This window comes from Oncorhynchus gorbuscha, linkage group LG01 (assembly GCF_021184085.1).
Source record: "Oncorhynchus gorbuscha isolate QuinsamMale2020 ecotype Even-year linkage group LG01, OgorEven_v1.0, whole genome shotgun sequence".
NCBI classification, from domain to species: domain Eukaryota; kingdom Metazoa; phylum Chordata; class Actinopteri; order Salmoniformes; family Salmonidae; genus Oncorhynchus; species Oncorhynchus gorbuscha.
The window spans coordinates 42,952,407-42,970,566 of NC_060173.1; the positions used below are offsets into that span (position 1 = coordinate 42,952,407).

Below are 18,160 nucleotides of genomic sequence, written 5' to 3' on the forward strand. Positions count from 1 at the left end.
GCTGCACCGACTCCGATAGCGTCTCTCCAGTGAGCCATGTTTCCGTGAAGCAAAGAACGTTACAGTCTCTGATGTCCCTCTGGAATGCTACCCTTGCTCGGATTTCATCAACCTTGTTGTCAAGAGACTGGACATTGGCGAGAAGTATACTGGGGAGTGGTGCACGATGTGCCCGTCTCCGGAGTCTGACCAGAAGACCGCTACGTTTCCCTCTTTTACGAAGTCGTTTCTTTGGGTCGCCGGCTGGGATCCATTCCGTTGTCCTGGGTGAAAGGCAGAACACAGGATCCGCTTCGCGAAAGTCATATTCTTGGTCGTACTGATGGTTAGTTGACGCTGCTCTTATATTCAGTAGTTCTTCTCGACTGTATGTAATGAAACCTAAGATGACCTGGGGTACTAATGTAAGAAATAACACGTAAAAAAAACAAAAAATGCATAGTTTCCTAGGAACGCAAAGCGAGGCGGCCATCTCTGTCGGCGCCGGAAAATTTGCTCCTCTTCAATGTAGGTTTTACAGATGCTCCTCTACCCCGTAGCGGCAAACCCTCTAATTTAGCGTACCCTGCATGCACAACCTATGTGGAATTCCTAGTGCCCTTCAGTCTCTACACTTTTTGCCACTGACGGAGACATTGATTACCCTAGAGAACACTGCTGCACCAGCTGTTCTCTTGTCATCTGACTACATTGTTATTTATTTTTTTGGCTCTTTTGCACCCCAGTATCTCTACTTGCACATCACCATCTGTGCATCTATCACTCCAGTGTTAATGCTAAATTGTAATTATTTCGCCACTATTGGCCTAATTTATTGCCTTACCTCCCTAACCTTACTATATTTGCACACACTGTACATAGATTTTCCTGTTGTGTTATTGGAGGGACTCCACGCAGTTTGATGAGATTCTCTCCCGGGAGGTTCCAGTGTGGACTTTGATTGCTCTCGCCATCCGCATAGAACGACGGGTGATCTTTCGTCACAAGCTCGTGGGAAGAGAGCTGTTTATCCCATGTGTAACTCTGTGTTGTTTTTTTTTTCGAACTGCTCTGCTTTTATCTTGGCCCAACCCCAACTCAAACTTGTATCTCAAACAGACTGTTTAAAAATGCTTGCTATTTCCTCATAGTGGATGATGTCAACCTCCTGAGGAGGATGAGCTGGCCAATCAACTGTCTACTGAGTTAATATTTTTCATGACTGTTATACACTCACACCATTCTGTTGTTGGGGTATGCCATACCTAATTACATTTTTTTGCGGAAGGAAAACTATTTCACTCATATTGTAATTAATTATAAGTAATATTTCATAGAAATCTAGAAACACTGGACAGTTACTTTAATGCCAATGTGTTTACGGATGATCATACCATACCAAATCATCTCTATCAAGACCAGTCATTGTTGCGTGAACAATGGGAAATGTAGTTAGATATTTAGGTGACTTACAATAAAATACACTGAACAAAACAATAAACACAAAGTCCCATGTTTCATCAGCTGAAATAACAGATCCCAAAAATGTTCACAAAAACATATTTCTCTCAAATGTTCTGCACAAATTTGTTTAGATCCCTGTTAGTGAGCATTTCTCATTTGCCAAGATAATCCATCCACCTGACAGTTGTGACATATCAAGAAGCTGATTAAACAGCATGATGATTACACAGGTGCACCTTGTCCTGGGGACAATGAAAGCCCACTCTATAATGTGCAGTTTTGTCACAAAACACAATGCCACAGATGTCTCAAGTTTTGAGGGAGAGTGCAATTGGCATGCTGACTGCAGGAATGTTCCTCAGAGTTAATTTCCAGAGAATTTAATGTTAATTTCTCTACCATAAGCTGCCTCCAATGTCGTTTTAGAGAATTTGGCAGTACCTACACCCGGCCTCACGGCTTAGACCACGTATAACCACGCCAGTCCAGGACCTCCACATCCGGCTTCTTCACCTGTGGGATTGCTGAGCCCAGCCACCCAGACAGCTGATGGAACTGTGCACAAACTCTGTCATGTTTTGTCTTATATTGTCTTTGTCATTTTGCTTTATTTACCGGTTTTTACAACCAAAGAATTTCTGCACAAACTGTCAGAAACTGTCTCAGGGAAGCTCATCTGCATACTTATCGTCCTCACCAGGGTCTTGACCTGACTGCAGACAGTGCCGTAACCAACTTCAGTGGGGAAATGTTCACCTTCGATGGCCACTGGCACACTGGGGAAGTTTGGGATGCTCTGGATCGACGTGTATGACAGAGTGTTTCAGTTTCTGCTAATATCCACCAACTTTGCACAGCCATTGAAGAGGAGTGGGACAACATTCCACAGGCCACAATCAGCAGCCTTATCATCTCTATGCAAAGGAGATTTGTCACGCTGCATGAGGCAAATGGTGGTCACACCAGATAAGGACTGGTTTTCTAATCCACGCTCCTACTTTTTTTAAAGGTATCTGTGACCAACAGATTCATATCTGTATTACCAGTCATGTGAAATCCAAAGATGAGGGCCTAATGAATTGATTTAAATTGACTGATTTCCTTATATGAACTGTAGCTCAGTAAAATCTGAAATTTCTGCATATTTTGTTTATATTTTTGTTCATGGTACCAATTTAAAAAAAGATCTGCTTAGTTTTTATCATTTTCTATTGCGTGAGGATGGAGGGGGCTGGGCCTGATGTGTAAACTCTGCCGTGACAGAGAGTGCATGGTATTAGGGCAGGACTGCTCTATTGCTGAGCCTGTGGCTACTGTATAATTTTGTATGGCTAGAAGGGATACAGCTTTTGTAAAATTAACGTCAGATATGACTTTTTACAGCAGGTTATGAGAATTAGGTTAAGGTTAGGAAAATACTTTGAGTTAGCTAAAATGCAAAAACAAATGTTTGACGTTAATTTTACAAAAGCTGGATCCCTTCTAGCCGTGACTGCAGGAGAGGGAGCTCACACAGGAAGGGAGAATCCAGGCCAGACAGCATGACATAGTTCCTCTGCTGTCTCTCTCTCACATCGCATTCACTTTTAAAAAAAAGTAAAAAATAAAAATAAAATTTCCCCACTTGGCTCTTTTACACACGGTGTTCCTACGCTCTTTCACTTACACACTCACACATGCCTGTGCGCACACACACACACACACACACACACACACACACACACACACACACACACACACACACACACACACACACACACACACACACACACACACACACACACACACACACACACACACACACACACACACACACACACACACACACACACACACACTCAGTGAGAGTAATGACGTTTTAGCCTTTAGTAAAAGCAGTTTAGACTTACAGTGAAGCCTATAGACTTTCTGCTACTCAGAATACTTCAGATGAGTTCACACTTGCCTGCCGGGGGAGAGGCCCTTTCCTGGCCTGAGACTGAGAGCCAAACCTCTGGGTAAGAAAAGTTACAGGGGAGGTTTTTCACAGTATTTCTACATTTCTGATCCTCTCAGATAGGTCACATTCAGCACAGAGCTTCATTCAGCTAGCTAGTGCCTCTCCCAGTGCTAATACACACCGGAGGAAGTGCTGAGTCTGCAGGGTATATTTAACAAACAGGCTTGTGTGTGTGTACTCTACTGTATGTGTGTTTATGAGTGTTGTGTATGAGATTTCAGATGGTGTGTGTGTGTGTGTTCTCTGAATCCGATACGGAGTTCAGCCAAATGTTTTAAAATGTCACTGGCAGGATCCCTAAAATGTGCCACTAGTCCAGCCATAAATCTAGATCATCCTGTCACTTTTTCTCTCCATGGCTCTCTTTCTTTCTACCTTGTACCTCTATCTGTATGTTCTCTCTAGTTTTTTTTGTTCTATCTCACTGTCCTCTGTTCTCCAGTTTAAAGTGTTTAATGTGTTTAATTAGACACCAGGTGACCTCATTTCTTGTGATGTTCTCTACGAATTCAGATATGTAATTTAAGTACTTTCGGTGCCAAAAGAACAGTCTCAACAGTAGATCTAACAGGAACTACGTTTTCATCTAGCATGCATGGCAGAAAAATACGAGACACCAAAGCAATGTCTTACTTGATGTTCTTTGTTTGCTGAACGATAAAATCAGATAATCCAAATAATATATATATATTCTTTTCTTCAGTGAACATAGAGAGGATAGAGCTGAGTGGAGTGACTCACAAGGGGGAGAAACCAAGTGAATATATGCTAGAGGTGGGTATGCGCACGCGCACGCACGCACACACACGCACACACACACACACACACACACACACACACACACACACACACACACACACACACACACACACACACACACACACACACACACACACACACACACACACACACACACACACACACACACACACACACACACACACACACACACACACACACACACACACACAGGAACACATAAGTTCCAGTATGTACTGTATGTTAGTTATTGTACACTGTTGCCCAGTCCACTCACTCTCTCCTCATCCCACAGGTCACATGGTCAGACTCCTCTGTTTCCACTGTGAGCAGGACTCACCAGGAGGTGCTGAACTTTCTCTCCCAGGTAAGAAAGTGGCTGAAGCACAGAGAGGGGACTGATCGCTTATGTCTCTTATCGGCTGTTCTGCTAACTAGCAGCTACCTTTTTTCAGGCTAGGATTGACAGAATTTTGAAGTGGGGGGAAACCTGTCTTTATGTCCACTGTACCCATCTTCCATCTGTTCAATAGTGATGTGAAGGTCAATATCCTATTTTGTGTTTCTCCCAGGTCTCCCAGCTTTTCCCTGATGAAGGTCGAGAGAAGTTCCTGCTTCAGTCCCTTGGCCTTGATCAGACCTCTGAGCTGGACCCCAGGTAAGGTCCATCAGCATTGTCACTGACCAAGGTAGCCCACCTGAACCTGTTCAATATGTTTTTAAAAATGTTATTTCACCTTTATTTAACCAGGTAGGCTAGTTGAGAACAAGTTCTCATTTGCAACTGCGACCTGGCCAAGGTAAAGCATAGTAATTCCACACATACAACAACACAGAGTTCCACATGGAATAAACAAAACATAGTCAATAATACAGTAGAACAAAACAACACAAAAAGTCTATATACAGTGAGTGCAAATTAGGTAAGATAAGGGAGTTAAGGCAATAAATAGGCCACGGTGGCGAAGTAATTACAGTATAGCAATTAAACACTGGAATGGTAGATGTGCAGAAGATGAATGTGCAAGTAGAGATACTGGGGTGCAAAGGAGCAAGATAAATAAATAAATACTGTATGGGGATGAGGTAGTTAGATAGATGGGCTATGTACAGGTGCAGTGAGCTGCTCTGACAGCTGGTGCTTAAAGCTAGTGAGGGAGATATGAGTCTCCAGCTTCAGAGATTTTTGCAGTTCGTTCCAGTTATTGGCAGCAGAGAACTGGAAGGAAAGACGACCAAAGAAGGAATTGGCTTTGGGGGTGAACAGTGAGATATACCTGCTGGAGCGCATGCTACGAGTGGGTGCTGCTATGGTGACCAGTGAGCTGAGATAAGGTGGGGCTTTACCTAGCAGAGACTTGTAGATAACCTGTAGCCAGTGGGTTTGGCGACGTGTATGAAGCGAGGTCCAACCAACGAGAGCGTACAGGTCGCAATGGTGTGTAGTGTATGGGGCTTTGGTGACAAAACGGATGGCACTGTGATAGACTGCATCCAGTTTGTTGAGTAGAGTGTTGGAGGCTATTTTATAGATGACATCACTGAAGTCGAGGATCGGTAGGATGGTCAGTTTTACGAGGGTATGTTTGGCAGCATGAGTGAAGGATGCTTTGTTGCGATATGCTTCTACACCTGCATTGCTTGCTGTTTGGGGTTTTAGGCTGGGTTTCTGTACAGCACTTTGAGATATCAGCTGATGTACGAAGGGCTATATAAATAAATTTGATTTGATTTGATATAGGAAGCCAATTCTAGATTTATAATTTGGATTGGAGATGCTTAATGTGAATCTGGAAGGAGAGTTTACAGTCTAACCAGACACCTAGGTATTTGTAGTTGTCCACGTATTCTAAGTCAGAGCCATCCAGAGTAGTGATGCTGGACAGGCGAGCAGTTGCGGGCAGTGATCGGTTGAATAGCATGCATTTAGTTTTCCCTGCGTTTAAGAGCAGTTGGAGGCCACGGAAGGAGAGTTGTATGGCATTGAAGCTCATCTGGAGGTTAGTTAACACAGTTTCCAAAGAGGGGCCAGAAGTATACAGATTGGTGTCGTCTGCGTAGAGGTGTACCAGAGAATCACCAGCAGCAAGAGCAACATCATTGATGTATACAGAGAAGAGAGTCGGCCTGAGGATTGAACCCTGTGGCACCCCCATAGAGACAGCCAGAGGTCCGGACAACAGGCCCTCTGATTTGACATACTGACCTCTAAGTAGTTGGTGAACCAGGTGAGGCAATAATTTGAGAAACCAAGGCTGTCGAGTCTGCCAATTAGAATGTGGTGATTGACAGGGTCAAAAGCCTTGGCCAGGTCGATGAATACGGCTACACATTAATGTCTCTTATCGATGGCGGTTATGATGTCGTTTAGGACCTTGAGCGTGGCTGAGGTGCACCCATGACCAGCTCTGAAACCAGATTGCATAGCGGAGAAGGTACAGTGGGATTCGCAATGGTCAGTAATCTTTTTGATAACTTGGCTTTCGAAGACCTTAGAAAGACAGGGTAGGATAGATATAGGTCTGTAGCAGTTTGGATCTAGAGTGTCACCCCCTTTGAATAGGGGGATGACCGCGGCAACTTTCCAATCTTTGGGAATCTCAGACGATACGAAAGAGAGGTTGAACAGGCTAGTAATAGGAGTTGCAACAATTTCGGCAGATAATTTTAGAAAGAGAGGGTCCAGATTGTCTAGCCCCGGTGATTTGTAGGAGTCCAGATTTTGCAGCTCTTTCAGAACATCAGCTATCTGGATTTGGGTAAAGGAGAAATGGTGGGGGCTTTGGCGGGTTGCTGTGGAGGGTGCCGGCAGTTGACCGGGATAGGGGTAGCCAGGTGGAAAGCATGGCCAGCTGTAGAGAAATGCTTATTGAAATTATCAATTATAGTGGATTTATCGGTGGTGACAGTGTTTCCTAGCCTCAGAGCAGTGGGCAGCTGGGAGGAGGTGCTCTTATTCTCCATGGACTTTACAGTGTCCCAGAACTTTTTCGAGTTCGTACTACAGGATACAAATTTCTGTTTGAAAAAGCTAGCCTTAGCTTTCCTAACTGCCTGTGTATATTTTATATATTTGCCGGACTATATCTATTCCTAGTTCTACATTTTTTTAATGGGGCATGCTTATTTAAGATGATGAGGAAGGCACTTTTAAAGAATAGCCAGGCATCATCTACTGACGGGATGAGGTCAATGTCATTCCAGGATACCCCGGCCAGGTCAATTAGAAAGGCCTGCTCGCAGAAGTGTTTTAAGAAGCATTTGACAGTGATGAGTGGAGGCCGTTTGACCGCTGATCATTTACGGATGCAGGCAATGAGGCAGTGATCGCTGAGATCTTGATTGAAAACAGCAGAGGTGTATTTGGATGGTGAGTTAGTTAGAATGACATCTATGAGGGTGCCCGTGTTTACGGATTTGGAGTTGTACCTGGTAGGTTCATTGATGATTTGTGTGAGATTGAGGGCATCAAGCTTGGATTGTAGGATGGCCGGGTGTTAAGCATGACCCAGTTTAGGTCACCTAGTAGCACGAGCTCAGAAGATAGATGGGGGCAATCAATTCACATATGGTATAGAGGGCACAGCTGGGGGCAGAGGAAGGTCTATAGCAAGCGGCAACAGTGAGAGACTTGTTTCTGGAAAGGTGAATTTTTAGAAGTAGAAGCTTGAATTGTTTGGGTACAGACTTGGATAGTAATACAGAACTCTGCAGGCTATCTTTGCAGTAGATTGCAACACCGCCCCCTTTGGCAGTTCTATCTTGACGGAAAATGCTATAGTTAGCGATGGAGATTTCAAGGTATTTGGTGGTTTTCCTAAGTCAGGATTCAGACACGACTAAGACATCCGGGTTGGCAGAGTGTGCTAAAGCAGTGAGTAAAACAAACTTAGGGAGTAGGCTTCTAATGTTATCATGCATGAAACCAAGACTTTTACGGTTACAGAAGTAAACAAATGAGAGCACCTGGGGAGTGGAGCTAGGCACTGCAAGACCTGGATTAACTTCTACATCACCAGAAGAACAGAGGAGAAGTAGGATAAGGGTACGGCTACATGCTATACGAACTGGCCGTCTAGCACGTTCTCAAAAGAGAGTAAAAGGAGCAGGTTTCTGGGCACAATAGCATAGATTAAAGGCATAGTGTACAGACAAAGGTAAGGTAGGATGTGAGTACATTGGAGGTAAACCTAGGCATTGAGTAATGACTAGAGAGATATAGTCTCTAGAGACATTTAAAACAGGTGATGTCATCGCATATGTAGGAGATGGAACAATAAGGTTGGTTAAGGCATATTGAGCAGGGCTAGAGGCTCTACAGTGAAATAAGACAGTAATCACTAACCAGAACAGTAATGGATGAGGTATATTGATATTAGAGAGAGGCATGCATAGCCAAGTGAACAATATGGGTCCAGTGAGTGGTTGGGCTGACTGGGAACACAGCGATTCAGACAGTTAGCAGGCCGATGCTAACACACTAACAGTTAGTAGGCCGGGCTAAACAGTGATAACATTGGTGCATAGTTAACACTGTATGTGTTGTGATATATAATATTTTCATACTACATATGTATGAGTAACAACCAAGTAGTTACTGTAGTTTATCAACAAGTGCATTGATGACGTGGGTCCTCAGATCCTCAAAAGGTTCTACAGCTGCACAATCGAGAGCATCCTTACTGGTTGCATCACTGCCTGGTATGGCAACTGCTTGGCCTCACACCACAAGTCACTACAGAGGGTAGTGCGTACGGCCCAGTACATCACTGGGGCCAAACTTCCTGCCATCCAGGACCTCTATACCAGGCGGTGTCAGAGGAAGGCCCTAAAAATTGTCAAAGACTCCAGCCACCCTAGTCATAGACTGTTCTCTCTGCTACCACATGGCAAGCAGTACCAGAGCACCAAGTCTAGGTCCAAGATGTTTCTAAACAGCTTCTACCCCCAAGCCGTAAGACTCCTGAACATCTTATCAAATGGCTACCTAGACTATTTGCATTGCCCCCCCCCCCTTTTACGCTTCTGCTACTCTCTGTTTAATAACTATACCTACATGTACATATTACCACAATTACCCCCGCACATTGACTCTGTACCGGTACCACCTGTATATAGCCTTTTGTTATTTTACTACTTCTCTTTAATTATTTGTTACTTTTATGTCTTAGTCTTATTTTTTTAAACTGCATTTTTGGATAAGGGCTTGTAAGCAAGCATGTCACTGTAAGGTCTACCGACACCTGTTGTATTCGGCGCATGTTGTTTTAATGTTGTTTTTGACCTAGTTCCAGGTGTTACTGTCAAAGACAAGAGATAAGGAGGGAAGGAATCATATCGAGCACGGAATGTAACGTTATCTCATGTGTTCCTTCCTTGTACAGGTGCCTGACAGTGCTTCCAGCCCACATTCTCAAACACTACCAAGCCGAACTCTTCTTCAGCACTGCCTCCATCGCCCTCTCTCCCCCCCCCACTGCAAGTAAGACTCCTGTCCTAACCCTACTCTGTTTTCATGGGACGTATATGTCCCCCTCTCTGTTTGGCTGAGAGGAGTGGCACTTTATCTCTGGGGTTTGAGGGGTTCTATTTTAGATTTGTGTGGGAATTTGGACTGGCATGTTTGTGTTGGTAGGCCTGGCGAATGGTGACATCATCCTAGAGTTTATTTACAGTTCCGTCTCCCCAGGCAGGCCAGTGGCAGTGGGAGAGACCTGGATGTCTGTCTGACTGTGTCTGGAGCAGCTAGCCTTTCGCCGCTTGGCTGATATTGCGAGACCCTTGGGATGCAGTGAAATAAAAATCTATCTTACTCTGCTGTAATGTGGTACCACAGGCCCCAGTAAAGTGCTGAAATATCACACTGCTCTTAAATTAAACTCGAAAAGCTGGTGACCCTCAGCTGATATTTTGTCAAGAAGTCAATAAAGTCAAGAAGTCAAGAAGTCAATAAACAATAGACAAGATTCAAAAATGAGTTTTGCGTACTGTATATCGCCATTCATAAAGTATACTTATTTAGAGGTTGTTGATTATGTGGCTGACTGATCTATGTTTCTTTCATGTGCTACAGGTCTTGGGTGCTTGTTTCAATACAGAGGAGCCAACAGGTGGGCTCCCATCTTTATCACTCAACATACACTATATATACAAAAGTATGTGGACACACCTTCAAATTAGTGGATTCGTGTGTTAAATCGAGCACACAGTCATGCAATCTCCATAGACAAATATTGTCGGTAGAATGGCCTTACTGAAGAGCTCAGTGACTTTCAACATGGCACCATCATAGGGTACCACCTTTTCAACAAGTCAATTTGTAAAATTTCTGCCTTGCTAGAGCTGCCCTGGTAAACTGTAAGTGCTGTTATTGTTGAAGTGGAAACGTCTAGGTGAAACAACGGCTCAGCCGTGAAGTGGTAGGCCACACAAGCTCACAGAACGGGACTGCCGAATGCTGAGATACTCGGTACTTGGTTGCAGCACTCACTACCTAAGATCACCATGCGCAATGCCAAGCTTTGGCTGGAATGGTGTAAAGCTCACTGCCATTGCACCCTGGAGCAATGGAAATGCGTTTTATGGAATGAAAATCACACTTCACCATATGGCAGTCTGATGGACGAATCTGGGTTCAGCAGATGCCAGGAGAACGCTACTTACCCCAATGCATAGTGCCAACTGTAAAGTTCAGTAGAGGATAAATTATGTTCTGGGGCTGTTTTTCATGATTTAGGCTAGGCCCCTTAGTTCCAGTGAAGGGAAATCTTAACAATACTGCATTCAATTACATTCTAGAAGATTCTGTGCTTCCAACTTTGTGGCAACAGTTTGGGGGAGGCCCTTTCCTGTTTCAGCATGACAATACTTCGATGCACAAAGCGAGGTCCATACAGAAATGGTTTGTCGAGATCAGTGTGGAAGAACTTGACTGGCCTGCACAGAGTCTTGACCTCAACCCCAACGAACACCTTTGGGATGAATTGGAATGCCAACTGCGAGCCAGGCCTAATCACCTAACATCAGTGCCCAACCTCACCAATGCTCTTGTGGCTGAATGGAAGCAAGTACCCGCAGCAATGTTCCAACATCTAGTGGAAAGCCTTCGCAGAAGAGTGGAGGTTGTTATACCAGCAAAGGGGGGGACCTACTCCATATTAATGCCCATGGTTTTTGAATGAGATGTTCGACTAGCAGGTGTCCACATACTTTTGGTAATGTAGTGTCACTAAGTTTGATATAGACTGTTGCTGCCTATTCAAATCTGCAACCTGTATAATTATCTTAATATCTTAATTACATTATTTCCATCCTTTGCAATATACAGTATTCACTGTCCTTTTCCTGTCATGAACCTTTCCCTACTTTTCCTCCATGTTTCCTATCCCCCCCCCCGCCCCTCTCTCTCAGGGCTTTATGTGGTGTAGCCAGTATCCAGACAGTCATGAGCGTTCACAACTCCATTCAGACTCACTCTCCTACCCAGCTGCCCCCCCAGGGCACTATGCCCATCCTTCCTTCTGGTGGGGTGGGGGTAGCAGGGGGGGGGATAATGCACTCCCTCCCGGCCACCTCCAGAACCCTGGTCCTCCACTGCAGAGCAGCCCAGAACAGAATGGCATCCTGGACTGGCTGAGGAAACTCCGCCTGCACAAGTACTACCCAGTGTTCAAGCAGTTGACCATGGAGGAGGTGGGTGGGCTTTGAGGAAGGAGAGAGTCTCTCATTGGTGGGTTTAGGTTACAGTGGATGAGTGGCATTTAAGACACCTATGGAGCTGAAGAGATAAGGATATAACTAAAAGTGGCTTTGTTCTGGCTTGGAAATGGGGTGTAAGAGTTCAGATTCAGAAAACGTTTATGTCCTCAAAGAGGGATTCATTTAGCAGCAATCACAATACTGACAAAATCACATATTAGAAAACAGCAAAGGATATTTACAAGCAAGTAGTCTGGACAAGTGCAATATCAATGATAACATGTCAGAATGAGGCTACATGTCTGTTATTAGAAAGCCCCAACAATAGACATTAGAATAGATCAAACAACAGTTTCTGTCTTCCCCTAACAATCTCATTCTCCCTACTAGCCCCTATCTGTGCTCTTAAATGTGCTCTTTTTTCCCGCAGTTCCTTGGACTCACAGAGGAGGATCTGAACAAGTATGACCTCACCCAGGGAGCCAAGAAGAAGCTGAAGACGCAGCTGGAACTGCAGAAGTGAGTCTGAACCCTGAACCCAGACCCCTTATCAAGCCCTCTGTCCCCCAGCCACATAAAAGCAGTGATGCGCCCATTCCAACATACTCCTGTGTAGACTCAGGTAGTTCAGAGGGTAATGAGATGGATGGGTAGATGGATGGGTGGGGAGCTGGATGGGTGGGTAGATGGATGCATGCATGGGTAGAAGGATGAATGGGTAGATGGATGAATGGGTAGATGGATGGATGGGTAGATGGATGAATGGATGGGTAGATAGATGACGGATGGATGGGTAGATGGATGGATGGATGGATGAATGGATGGATGGATGGATGGATGAATGGATGGATGGATGGATGGATGGGTATATGAATGGATGGATGGGTGGATGGATGGATGGGTAGATGGATGGATGGGTAGATGGATGGGTAGATGGATGGATGGATGGATGGATGGATGGATGGATGGATGGATGGGTAGATGGATGGATGGGTAGATGGATGGATGGGTAGATGGATGGGTAGATGGATGGATGGGTAGATGGATGGGTAGATGGATGGGTGGATGGATGGATGGATGGATGGGATGGGTGGATGGATGGGTAGATGGATGGATGGATACTCTATTTACAACTAATGTTTCATAATTGTATTATTTAGATAGTCTTACTTCGAAGTTTGTGTAACATTTGTAAAAGGTGTGTCTGTTGATTGTTTATTTTATTAAACATTAACACAGGAGATTTGTCAATGGTGTTTATGTAAGGGACAATCAACACGAGGTTATGTGTTCTATGGAATATAATGAATGACACGCGGTAGCGGAGTGGAACTAACCTTCCATGGAGTTGCGTTATTTCCCTGAGAGCCACGAGTTGATTATCCCTTTTATACTAAGGCTTTCAAAGCAGCTCAAACAAAACATGTAAAAATGAACTATGGCCATTTATAAGAAAATAATGCTCTAGAATACCCTTCAAGACAGAAATTAGTATTCAACAATCCCTTACAAAAAATATTGCCGTTTTTATAAGTGCAGTAACTGCAGTCGACTGGTATTCTGGACTCAGTAATTGCAGAATAACTGCAGTGAACTGCAGTTGAACTGCAGTTACACTGCAAAATTAGCATATGAAAAGAAACTGTGTTATTTTGGATGCAGCATACTGCAGTTATACTGCACTCTAACTGCAATCTTTTTCTGTAAGGGATGTGAAGGTATAAAGATTCATGGTCATTTGGTTGTCAATGGTTAACTAGCATTCCGGTGGGGTAGATTGGTTAGTCCAGATAAGTTGTACCTAAAGGAAAGATGGAAAGAATAAACCGGATGGAAAACCCAGTCACCTGTTGTAGCGTAGGAGTGTTACTGAGAGAGAACACTATCACTCAGCCTGTTTCCACAGCTAATATCAGCATGTTTCCATTAGCCAGGTTTAGCCAGGTACGACCATGTGTGTTGGTGACAGGAAGTGGAAAGTTCCTCAGGTGCTTTTCCATAGATCTGTCGGACTATCAGTGAGCTTAATGGGAGCTTATTCGGGATCACTCATTACACTGTCAAGCCTGTTTTTTTTTCTCCACCTGGCAATGCAGCTAAATTAACAGGATTTTCCTAGCTATATAATATGGTGAGTTGTCAAAATTGTGTATGTGTCATATGTCCTCCTCCTTGTACTTTATTTGTAAGAGTACCGACTCAAAGGTTGTTAAATGTTTCTAGCAATTCTCTGTACCATTCATGGCACTGGTGTTCATCTGAAGTAACTATTTCTCACACAACCTGTTGCTGGTGTGTTGGTGAAACAGAGGGTGTTGATGCTGTGCTTTTGTAATCTTGGCGGCTAGACTAGAGCACCCTCTAGGGTTTCAATAGAGCTACTGTCTCCAGATCATACTGTGGCTGTCCGCTATGTAGAGATGACAAAGATGTTTCTGTGATGACTGACTGTGTTCCTGTCAATAGGGAGAAGATGGAGAAGAGGTATATGTTGTCCCAGTTCCCTGTGTCGTGCAGTGGCATCGCCAGGGTTACTCCATCCAGCCACATAGGCCCAGTGGCACACGTCTACTCAAGTAGCAACACAGGTACAGTATGCAACTCATCTGACAGGATATCATTTCAATACAAGTAAACTTGACATTTGGAATAAAGGTCACACAAAGACATGATCGGTACTCTGTTGGCATGTAGACTACACATTTATTAACATTGGCAATACATGTACACCAGAGGAGGGTGGTGGGGGGAGCTGTAGGAAGATGGTCCCATTTTAATGGCTGAAATGGGACAAACAGAACGGAGTCAAATGTGTGGTTTCCATATGTTTGATGTGTTTGATACTGTTCCATTTATTCCATTCCAGCCATTACAATGAGCCGTCCTTCTATAGCTCCTCCCACCAGCCTCCTCTGACGTACACCTTCTCAGCATGACCTTTACAACGTACTGCAGGTAGCCTACTACAGTTGAAGTCGGAGGTTTACATAAACCTTAGCCAAATACATTTAAAAACTCAGTTTTTCACAATTCCTGACATTTAATCCTAGTAAAAAATTCCCTGTCTTAGGTCAGTTAGGATCACCACTTTATTTTAAGAATGTGAAATGTCAGAATAATAGTAGAGAGAATTATTTATTTGAGCTTTTATTTCTTTCATCACATTCGTAGTGGATCAGAAATGTACATACACTCAATTAGTATTTGGAAGCATTGCCTTTAAATTGTTTAACTTGGGTCAAATGTTTCGGGTAGCCTTCTACAAGCTTCCCACAATAAGTTGGGTGAATTTTGGCCCATTCCTCCTGACAGAGCTGGTGTAACTGAGTCAGGTTTGGAGGCCTCCTTGCTCACAACACTTTTTCAGTTCTGCCCACAAATTTTATATGCGATTGAGGTCAGGGCTTGTGATGGCCACTCCAATCATTTGTAAGTCGCTCTGGATAAGAGCGTCTGCTAAATGACTTAAATGTAAATGTAAATACCTTGACTTTGTTGTCCTTAAGCCATTTTGCCACAACTTTGGAAGTATGCTTGGGGTCATTGTCCATTTGGAAGACCCATTTGCGAGCTTTAACTTCCTGACTGATGTCTTGAGATGTTGCGTCAGTATATCCACATAATTTTCCTTTCACGTGATGCCATCTATTTTGCGAAGTGCACCAGTTCCCTTGCAGCAAAGCACCCCCACAACATGATGCTGCCACCCCCGTGCTTCACGGTTGAGATGGTGTTCTTCGGCTTGCAAGCCTCCCCCTTTTCCTCCAAACATAAAAATGGTCATTATGGCCAAACAGTCCTATTTTTGTTTCATCAGACCAGAGGACATTTCTCCAAAAAGTACGATCTTAGTCCCCATGTGCAGTTGCAAACCATAGTCTGGCTTTTTTATTCCGGTTTTAGAGCAGCGGCTTCTTCCTTGCTGAGTGGCCTTTCAGGGTATGTCGATATACAGTGGGGCAAAAAAGTATTTAGTCAGCCACCAATTGTGCAAGTTCTCCCACTTAAAAAGATGAGAGAGGCCTGTAATTTTCATCATAGGTACACTTCAACAATGACAGACAAAATGAGAAAAAAAATCCAGAAAATCACATTGTAGGATTTTTTATGAATTTATTTGCAAATTATGGTGGAAAATAAGTATTTGGTCAATAACAAAAGTTTATCTCAATACTTTGTTATATACCCTTTGTTGGCAATGACAGAGGTCAAACGTTTTCTGTCTTCACAAGGTTTTCACACACTGTTGCTGGTATTTTGGCCCATTCCTCCATGTAGATCTCCTCTAGAGCAGTGATGTTTTGGTGCTGTTGCTGGGAAACACAGACTTTCAACTCCCTCCAAAGATTTTCTATGGGGTTGAGATCTGGAGACTGGCTAGGCCACTCCAGGACCTTGAAGTGCTTCTTACGAAGCCACTCCTTCGTTACCCGGGCGGTGTGTTTGGGATCATTGTCATGAAGAAAGACCCAGCCACGTTTCATCTTCAATGCCCTTGCATGGTTTTCACTCAAAATCTCACGATACATGGCCCCATTAATTCTTTCCTTTACACGGATCAGTCGTCCTGGTCCCTTTGCAGAAAAACAGCCCCAAAGCATGATGTTTCCACCCCCATGCTTCACAGTAGGTATGGTGTTCTTTGGATGCAACTCAGCATTCTTTGTCCTCCAAACACGAACGGTTGAGTTTTTACCAAAAAGTTATATTTTGGTTTCATTTGACATTCTCCCAATCTTCTTCTGGATCATTCAAATGCTCTCTAGCAAACTTCAGACGGGCCTGGACATGTACTGGCTTAAGCAGGGGGACACGTCTGGCACTGCAGGATTTGTGTCCCTGGCGGCGTAGTGTGTTACTGATGGTAGGCTTTGTTACTTTGGTCCCAGCTCTCTGCAGGTCATTCACTAGGTCCCCCCGTGTGGTTCTGGGATTTTTGCTCACCCGTTCTTGACCCCACGGGGTGAGATCTTGCGTGGAGCCCCAGATCGAGGGAGATTATCAGTGGTCTTGTATGTCTTCCATTTCCTAATAATTGCTCCCACAGTTGATTTCTTCAAACCAAGCTGCTTACCTATTGCAGATTCAGTCTTCCCAGCCTGGTGCAGGTCTACAATTTTGTTTCTGGTGTCCTTTGACAATTCTTTGGTCTTGGCCATAGTGGAGTTTGGAGTGTGACTGTTTGAGGTTGTGGACAGGTGTCTTTTATACTGATAACAAGTTCAAACAGGTGCCATTATTACAGGTAACAAGTAGAGGACAGAGGAGCCTCCTAAAGAAGAAGTTACAGGTCTGTGAGAGCCAGAAATCTTGCTTGTTTGTAGGTGACCAAATACTTATTTTCCACCATAATTTGCAAATAAATTCATAAAAAATCCTACAAAAAATCCTTGGTGGCTGACTAAATATTTTTTTGTCCCACTGTAGGTCTCGTTTTACTGTGGATATAGATACTTTTGTACCTGTTTCCTCCAGCATCTTCACAAGGTCCTTTGCTGTTGTTCTGAGATTGATTTGCTCTTTTCGCACCAAAGTACATTCATCTCTAGGAGACAGATAGCATCTCCTTCCTGAGCAGTATGATGGCTGCGTGGTCCCATTGTTTGTACAGATGAATGTGGTACCTTCGGGCGTTTGGAAATTGCTCCCACGGATGAACCAGACTTGTGGAGGTCTACAATTTTTTTTCTGAGGTCTTGGCTGATTTCTTTTGATTTTCCCATGATGTCAAGCAAAGAGGCACTGAGTTTGAAGGTAGGCCTTGAAATACATCCACAGGTACAACTCCAATTGACTCAAATTATGTCAATTAGCTTATCAGAAGCTTCTAAAGCTATGACATAATTTTCTGGAATTTTCCAAGCTCTTTTTAGTCACAGTCAGCTTAGTGTATGTAAACTTCTGACCCACTGGAATCGTGATACAGTGAATTATAAGTGAAATGATGTCTGTAAGGCTACCCAAAACATTTGACCCAAGTTAAAACAATTTCAAGGCAATGCTAGCAAATACAAATTGACTGTATGTAAACTTCTGACCCACTGGAAATGTGATGAAAGAAATAAAAGCTGAAATCATTCTCTCTATTTTTCTGACATTTCACATTCTCAAAATCAAGTGGTCATCCTAACTGACCTAAAACAGGTAATTTTTACTCAGATTTAAATGTCAGGAATTGTGAAAAACTGTGTTTAAATGTATTTGGCTAAGGTGTATTTAAACTTCAACTGTACACCTTCAGCTTCATTGATCACGGTTTCT

General features: G+C 43.6%; 1 protein-coding gene across 1 annotated transcript in view; it reads left to right on the forward strand.

Moving 5' to 3' along the window:
- Positions 1–18,160, forward strand: part of LOC124043468 (zinc finger CCHC domain-containing protein 14-like) — a 37,496-nt gene that overhangs the window by 14,956 nt on the left and 4,380 nt on the right. Inside the window, exons 3-10 of the mRNA XM_046362126.1 lie at positions 4,146–4,216; positions 4,497–4,568; positions 4,774–4,859; positions 9,586–9,741; positions 10,275–10,311; positions 11,612–11,893; positions 12,330–12,418; positions 14,366–14,487. Of these exons, the coding sequence (XP_046218082.1) occupies positions 4,146–4,216; positions 4,497–4,568; positions 4,774–4,859; positions 9,586–9,741; positions 10,275–10,311; positions 11,612–11,893; positions 12,330–12,418; positions 14,366–14,487 (915 nt within the window). The remainder of the gene's footprint in view (positions 1–4,145; positions 4,217–4,496; positions 4,569–4,773; positions 4,860–9,585; positions 9,742–10,274; positions 10,312–11,611; positions 11,894–12,329; positions 12,419–14,365; positions 14,488–18,160) is intronic.